Genomic DNA, 8,573 nt, shown 5'->3' on the forward strand with positions numbered 1-8,573 from the left:
GGGGACATTAAAGTATATTTTATCTTTATGTTGTGTGACCAAAACGTTGTGAAATAAAGTATTTGCATGCATAAAGGACTGTGTGCCGGACTTCTTCAACAGGCATTGAAAAATCACCAAACTCTGTTGCCCTCCAGCCAGCAGCCGGCCCAGTGGATACCCAGTGTCTGCGCAGGGACTAAAGCTAAGCAGGTGAGGGTGCGGGCAGCACCTGGATGGGAGACCTCCTGGGGAAACCATGTGGCTGCTGGAAGTGGTGTTGTGGAGCCAGTAGGGGGCAGTCTTCCCTCCCTCTGGTCAGACAATCCCAATGCCCCGGTGCAGTGACAGGGACTGTGCTGTAGGAGACGCTGTCCTTCGGAAGAGACGTTAAACCTGCTCCTGACTCACTGGTCACTTGCAATGAGAGGTCGTAGAACAGCCCGTCTTAGAGACTAGGGGCTCCCTGGTGTCCAGGCTTGTTGGCCAACCTGGCTCGTTCCAGCTGGACACCTCATCATCCCCATCCCCTCCTGTGATTGGCTGATTGATTTCCTCATTCTTCACCTCACACCCACACTGAGTGCCTGTAGGGGGCAGTGTTCCCACCCCAATGCCCCTGTACAATAGTGTCTGTGCTAGTGTTGCTACTCAGCCATGACCGCTAGCAACTGAAGTAGAAGAGTACATCCTAATAATCACCACAAAGGGACTGTTTCAAGTACACAAGCATTTCATTTTTATTGTTCATGACATACACACTACATGGCACCATGACTTCAACAGAGTAGAGAAGCTTTCTCGCACGCAGCAGCGTCCAGGACGTGATGATGGTCTTCTCAAGGGATTATGGGAAACTGAGTCTTCAGCATCCGGGGACTGAGAGATTCCCATGCAGCAAGCAGGGACGCGTTTCCCAAAACCATAGTTGCTAACTAAGCCAACCAACTAAGGTTGCTAACAGGTTAGCAACTATGGTTTTGGTCAGTAAGGAAGAGAGGTGTGTGTGTTAATCCTCCTGTAGGTCGTTAGCCATGCTTTGGTCCATCAGCGATATCATTTGTGTCTGAGCATATGTAGGGGGGTGTGTGTGCCTGTGTGCGTGTGTGTGTGTGTGCGTCACCAGCCGTATGCTCTGGTCCACACACCCTTCTTCTTGAAGTCTGGGGAGCCCTTCAGAGACAGCAGAGCAGCTGCAGATAGAGAGAGAGATCAGAACACTGAACACACACACACTCTCTCTCACACACACACTCACACACACCAGCTGCATATAGAGAGAGAGATCAGAACACTGAACACACACACACTCTCTCACACACACAGACACACACACACACACACACACACACCAGCTGCAGATAGAGAGAGAGATCAGAACACTGAACACACACACACTCACACGCTCTCTCACACACACACATACACACACACCAGCTGCAGATAGAGAGAGATCAGAACACTGAACACACACACACACACATACACTCACTCACACACACACACACACACAAGCTGCAGATAGAGAGAGAGAGAGAGATCAGAACACTGAACAAACACACACACACACACACACACACACACACACACCACTAATACCTCACATGTGCCATTGGGTCAAGTCTAAAGAACACACAACCTCTCGTGCTAAAACACGCCACACATGTGTTTAGAGCGAGGCTGGTGTAGAGAGAAGGTGTTAGGGGTTTCCCTGGGTCTGGAGCAGGGGCGGGACAGGGCGAGGCCTCACCTTTGGCACTCAGGATGGTGCGATCTGATAGGCCGGTCGCTGGAGCCTCTGCCATGCTGAAGAGCCAGTCTATGAACTACAACAAGCACAGGAGTCAGCCACAACACACACACACACACACACACACACACACAATCTGAGTCATAGATTCTTTACGCAAAAAAGTCCTGAATGCATTGCTGAGTGGATGTGCAACAGTGAGGGCTGACACTGCAGTGTGTGTGTGTGTGTGTGTGTGTGTGTGTGTGTGTGTTACCTTCTGAGTCTGCGCTTTCCAGGGCTCTTTTCCCAGCAGCTGGGCCATGCAGTGTGTGTGTGTGTGTAGAGTTATCTTGGGCTGACCTTACAGTAGTGTGTGTGTGTGTGTGTGTGTGTGTGTGTGTGTGCGTGTGTGTGTGTGTGTGTTACCTTCTGAGTCTGCGCTTTCCAGGGCTCTTTTCCCAGCAGCTGGGCCATGCAGTGGGGCAGCGCCGCCTGGCAGACCTGCAGTACCTTCTCCGGGACAGAGGGGGCGCCGTAGAGCGCGTGGGGCAGTCCTGCCTGGACTGCACTCTGTCTCCATGGGAACCACTGCACCCTGACCCCCAGCAGCAGCGGCATGGAGAGGTCAGCCCAGGACACCAGCGCTGCCGAGAACACTCCAAACAGGAAGTCTGTAGCCTGCAAGGGATCATGGGAATCTGAGTTTTTTATCACTTAACCTGGATTCCACTCTATTCCACTCCAGGACAAATGTATCCTCTCCACCAAACTCCCGTTCCCCAGGGAGGGTGACGTGGGCTGAATGCTTTGCTGCATTTCTGCCCTGAGGTGAGCTCTCACAGGACAGCCTGTGTCACGTTTAGGCATCATAGCCAGAACTTCACCAATCACCAACAGTACATATCATATATATATATATATATATATATATATATTTGTTTTATTTGTGTAAGTAATTTATTTAACTATAGGGCTCCATTTGCATTTTATTCTGTCCTCTGTGTAGATGTCTTGTGCTGGGACATTGTCTTGCTGTATGTATTGTCCTCTGTGTAGATGTCTTGTGCTGGGACATTGTCTTGCTGTATGTTTTGTCCTCTGTGTAGATGTCTTGTGCTGGGTACGCTGCTCTGTCTTGCTGTATGTTGTGTCTGTCTGTGCTGAGGCCTAAGCACCAAACCAAATTCCAGCCGATGTTCCATCGCACTGGCAATAAAGCATTGACTTGACTTGACTTGATGTCAGGACTTGACAAAATAAACATGACTCACACTTTGATCTCTCTCATGGTCACACACTCACAGGAGCCAAACACACACAGACATGTTCTCAGTTCAAACACACACAGACATGTTCTCAGTTCAAACACACACAGACATGTTCTCAGTTCAAACACACACACAGACATGTTCTCAGTTCAAACACACACAGACATGTTCTCAGTTTCTTCTCACACACACACATGCACAGCTCCCAAAGGTGCTGCATGTGAACCAGAACACAGTGTGTATGCGTGTGTGTCTGTATGTGTGAGTGTGGGGCCTGTGTGTGTGTATGCATGTGTGTGAGTGTGTGTGAGTCCTGTGTGTGTGTCTGTATGTGTGAGTGTGTGTGGGTCCTGTGTGTGTGTATGTGAGTGTGTGTGGGTCCTGTGTGTGTGTATGCATGTGTGTGTGGGTCCTGTGTGTGTGAGTGTGTGTGGGTCCTGTGTGTGTGTCTGTATGTGTGAGTGTGTGTGGGTCCTGTGTGTGTGTATGCATGTGTGTGAGTGTGTGTGGGTCCTGTGTGTGTGTATGCATGTGTGTGAGTGTGTGTGGGTCCTGTGTATCTGTATGCATGTGTGTGCTGTATGTGTGTATGAATATGTGCAACTTATGCAGTATATTACTATTTGTATGTTATCCATGCAGTGAGTGTGTGTGTGTTGCATATATATTTGTGTGTGTGTGTGCAGTGAGGTAAAGCTGTGTGTGTGTGTGCATATTTGTGTGTGAGTGAGGGTGAGAGAGTGTGTGTGTGTGTGTGTTGCATATATATGTGTGTGTGTGTTGCATATATATTTGTGTGTGTGTGCGTCTATGTGTGTGTGTGTGTGTGTGTTGCATATATATGTGTGTGTGTGTTGCATATATATTTGTGTGTGTGTTGCATATATATTTGTACGTGTGCATCTATGTGCGTGTGTGTGTGTGTGTGTGTGTGTGCAGTGAGGTAAAGCTGAGTGGTTTAAATGGCAGAGTGAAAGTGGGAAGGGAATGTACCCTGTAGCAACTTACAGCTCTCTCTCTCTCCTCACACACACACACACACACACACACACACACACACACACACACACACTGCTTAAGAGCATTTCCGTGTTCCTGTGTAAACAAATCAGTCTGTACTAGTCTAGTATCTAGATTGTGAACCACACAGAACATGAATAACTTAAGTGTGAGGAGAGAAAGAGAGAGGGAGAGAGAGGGAGGAGAGAGAGGGAGGGAAAAGGAGAGAGGGAGAGAGAGAGAGTGAAAGGGAGAAGGAGAGAGATGGAGAGAGAGAGAAGGAGAGAGAGAGGGAGAGAGAGTGAGAGAGAGAGGGAGGAGAGAGAGGGAGGGAGAGAGAGAGCGAGAGGGAGAAGGAGAGAGAGAGAGCGAGAAGGAGAGAGAGAGGGGATATTCCTTTGACTTGTATATGGACACTTGTTTCAACTCCAAGCTGTTAAAATATCAGCCATTTGCTGACAGTCTTACACACCTGGAGGTTCAATGCAAACTAATCACTCTTGTGTTTGGAGTGCTGGACTGATCACTCTTGTGTTTGGAGTGCTGGATTGCACCTGTGTGTGTGTGTGTGTGTGTGTGTGTGTGTGTGTGTGTGTGTGGACTAAAATAGCCCAATTCAACAAGACTAGCACTGCACTACTCCGCTTCTGCAATAACAGCTAGTGTATCCATTTGGAGACGACGATGCCCAGTCTATCCATGACCACAGAGGCGGGGATCACATTAGCCAGCGGCAAGCGGTTTCCTATTGCTCTCTATGGTTCTGCAGCGGAACAGTGGCAGGTGTCCTATGGTTCTCTATGGTTCTGCAGCGGAACAGTGGCAGGTGTCCTATTGCTCTCTATGGTTCTGCAGCGGAACAGTGGCAGGCGTCCTATTGTTCTCTATGGTTCTGCAGCGGAACAGTGGCAGGTGTCCTATTGCTCTCTATGGTTCTGCAGCGGAACAGTGGCAGGTGTCCTATTGTTCTCTATGGTTCTGCAGCGGAACAGTGACAGGCGTCCTATGGTTCTCTATGGTTCTGCAGCGGAACAGTGGCAGGTGTCCTATTGTTCTCTATGGTTCTGCAGCGGAACAGTGGCATGCATCCTATTGTTCTCTATGGTTCTGCTGCGGAACAGTGACAGGCGTCCTATGGTTCTCTATGGTTCTGCAGCGGAACAGTGGCAGGTGTCCTATTGTTCTCTATGGTTCTGCAGCGGAACAGTGGCAGCACTGGCGTAACGCTAGCGTTGAACAAGCTGAGCGCTGAACAAGCTGAGCGTTGAAATTGGTTCAACTTTCAAAGCGCAACGCAAGCGTATTCAATTGACAAACCGTTTGTGTTGCTTAGGAACGAGATCAAACTTCTCATGGTCTGAGGGTTGCGTTACGCTTGGCGTTGCCGCTTGGCAGCATCAGCACAAAGCATTCCGTATCTGATCAGACCTGTCTAAACGTGTGACATACTTCCATCAATTAAATCTGTAAATTCTTCTCCAATGTGTGTGTGTGTGTATGTGTGTGTGTGTGTGTGTGTGTCAAACCTCTGTAATGAGAGAGAATCAATGTGTGTGTGTGTGTGTGTGTGTGTCATACCTCTGTAGTGCTGTGTGTGTGTGTGTGTGTGTAAAACCTCTGTAATGAGAGAGAATCAATGTGTGTGTGTGTGTGTGTTTGTGTGTAGTACCTCTGTAGTGAGAGAATGAATGTGTGTGTGTGTGTGCGCGTGTGTGTAATACCTCTGTAGTGCTGTGTGTGTGTGTGTGTGTGTGTGTGTGTGTGTGTAATACCTCTGTAGTGCTCTGTGTGTGTGTGTGTGTGTGTGTGTGTGTGGTGTGTGTGTGTGTTATACCTCTGTAGTGCTGTGTGTGTGTGTGTGTGTGTGTGTGTGTGTGTGTGTGTGTGTGTAATACCTCTGTAGTGCTCTGTGTGTGTGTGTGTGTGTGTGTGTGTGTGTGTGTGTGTGTGTGTGTGTGTGTGTGTAATACCTCTGTAGTGCTGTGTGTGTGTGTGTGTGTGTAATACCGCTGTAGTGCTGTGTGTGTGTGTGTGTGTGGAATACCTCTGTAGTGCTGTGTGTGTGTGTGTGTGTGTGTAATACCTCTGTAGTGCTCTGTGTGTGTGTGTGTGTGTGTGTGTGTAATACCTCTGTAGTGCTGTGTGTGTGTGTGTGTGTGTGTGTGTGTAATACCTCTGTAGTGCTGTGTGTGTGTGTGTGTGTGTGTGTGTGTGTGTGTGTGTGTAATACCTCTGTAGTGCTGTGTGTGTGTGTGTGTGTGTGGGTGTGTGTAATACCTCTGTAGTGCTCTGTGTGTGTGTGTGTGGGTGTGTGTCAGTGGCGGCTGGTGGTTAAAAAAATAACGGAGGAAGGAATGTCTGCTTGATTGGCGTTAGTGGCAAATGTGAGGTTGTGATGGTGTTGGTGGCATATGTGAACAATAGAGTATGTAGGCCGCCTAACCAAACACATTTATAGCAGCAGTATGTACTATGTAGCATTTTAACTGGCAATGTTGTGCAATAAATGCTGTTCTGACATTCTCGGGGGGGGTCTGGGGGGGGGGGGGGGGGGCACAATGGACTTTTTAATATCATTTAAATATATAAGTCACTTTGGATAATAGTGCTAAATTAATAAATGTAAATAAATGTAAATTTAGGTCTGGGAAGTCAGGGAAGATATGTAGGTCTAGTTATGAAATACTGTTTTCTGGAGGTTTTGCTCAGTGTAATACATTGGCAGAAAAGTCTATAATAATAAAAATAGACACTTGTTTTATAAAACCATGTAACTATTTACCATTAAAATAGACCTTAAATGTGGTTATTTGTAACATGCTATGGTTTTTAAAGCCAAATCCCTATAATTTAAAGACAGGTTGTAATAGCTAAGTGGGAATTTATGAAAGCATACTCGAAAGGCAAATGTTATTGAAGACGTCATTAAAGGAATGCATCATGGTCTGAAACATTCAATAACAATGTTACCATCCAAAGATACATTTAGAACGGTGAAAACAATAACATAACAAGAACCTTATTTAACAATTGTTTAGTTAAGGCATAACTTGGATGATTATAACAACGCATAACTATCCAAAAATGTTTTATCACCAAGTGAACTGTCCACGTATGTGACAGGCCAGCAGTAGGCTATGGCTGATTGTTTTCTGTGCTAACGTTACCAGTTAGCCATGAGTAGCCTATTTGTCTGACTATGTAGCATTCAGTAGCCTACACTAGCCTTACCATCTTGTTTTGGAATATGAATTTTTGGAGCTGGTCTTCCTGCTTTGATAAACATTCATCATACATCAGTGTATTCGCAGTGTATTTGAATGTATAAAAGATTTGAGATTGTCCTCTGATTCCATTGTACAGTTTATTTCACGAGCAAACAACAAATAAGCTTTCCGTTCAACATAAGATTCGTAGACTGCAGATAACGTTCTTGAACCGTTGCCGCTAAAAACAGCACCCCCTATCGCAATTGAAAATTACTGTACGGAGGAGCTTCCTCCCTTGGCCATTGAAAACAACGTGATTCACGAGCCGCTGGGGTCCGAGGCGTTTATAATGGACTTCAATGAGGGGCTTGAGGAGGAAGCTCCTCCATACAGTAATTTTCAATAGCGATAGGGGGTGCTGTTGCCATTTTGACCTAGGGGAACGATTTTGTTCATTCAAAGTGTTAAAAATAGTAATATTAACAGTAATTTATCAGATTAGTAATTCACTTTATATATATTTTATTTTTCTTTGAAATTTTAGGGAGGGTGTTCCTCCCTTTCCTCAATGAAGGAGCCTCCTCTGGTGTGTGTGTAATACCTCTGTAGTGCGGTCACATTTGACGGTGGTTGCTCCGTACGCTACATTCCGGATGTGTCCCATTAACTCCAAAAGCCATTCCATACGCTTAGCAACACCTGCACACACACACACACACACACACACACACACACACACAAATAGAGAGGTAAAACACAGAGCATACACACACACACACACACACACACACACACACACACACACACACACACACACAGACACAGAGAGAGAGGTAAAACACAGAGCATACAAAACACACACAGAGCTTGTACAACAGCAACATGCAGTCACACAAACACACACATTTCATCTCCATGTGAGGCAGACAGTACACACACACACACACACACACACACACACCCACACACACACACACAGACACACACACACACACACACACCCACACACATACACACTAACACCCACACACAGACACACACCCACACACACACAGACACAGACACACACACACACACCCACACACACACACACCCACACACTAGAGCCCGACCGATAAAGGATTTTGAAGGCCGATACCGATACAAATATTTGTTGATTTAAAAATCCGATATTCCGATATATCGGCCGATATATTTTTTTTTCAGAAACACGCAACAAAACATTAACAGATTTCCCTAACATTAGCAGCGGAACAGTGGCAGGTGTCCTATTGTTCTCTATGGTTCTGCAGCGGAACAGTGGCAGGCGTCCTATGGTTCTCTATGGTTCTGCTGCGGAACAGTGACAGGCGTCCTATGGTTCTCTATGGTTCTGCAGCGGAACAG

General features: G+C 46.6%; 1 protein-coding gene across 1 annotated transcript in view; it reads right to left on the bottom strand.

The window, feature by feature from the left end:
• Positions 1 to 694: 694 nt before the first annotated feature.
• Positions 695 to 8,573, bottom strand: part of focad (focadhesin) — a 100,292-nt gene continuing 92,413 nt past the window's right edge. The window contains exons 38-41 of the mRNA XM_076289557.1: positions 7,789 to 7,886; positions 2,138 to 2,389; positions 1,730 to 1,805; positions 695 to 1,172 (exon numbers count right to left, since the gene is read on the bottom strand). Of these exons, the coding sequence (XP_076145672.1) occupies positions 1,099 to 1,172; positions 1,730 to 1,805; positions 2,138 to 2,389; positions 7,789 to 7,886 (500 nt within the window). The 3' untranslated portion in view covers positions 695 to 1,098. The remainder of the gene's footprint in view (positions 1,173 to 1,729; positions 1,806 to 2,137; positions 2,390 to 7,788; positions 7,887 to 8,573) is intronic.

The sequence above is a fragment of the Alosa pseudoharengus genome, unplaced genomic scaffold (genome assembly GCF_046254945.1).
Source record: "Alosa pseudoharengus isolate Yale_2024_CS ecotype anadromous, Long Island Sound unplaced genomic scaffold, YU_APseudo_1.1 YU_APseudo_1.1_scf_17, whole genome shotgun sequence".
NCBI classification, from domain to species: Eukaryota; Metazoa; Chordata; class Actinopteri; order Clupeiformes; family Clupeidae; genus Alosa; species Alosa pseudoharengus.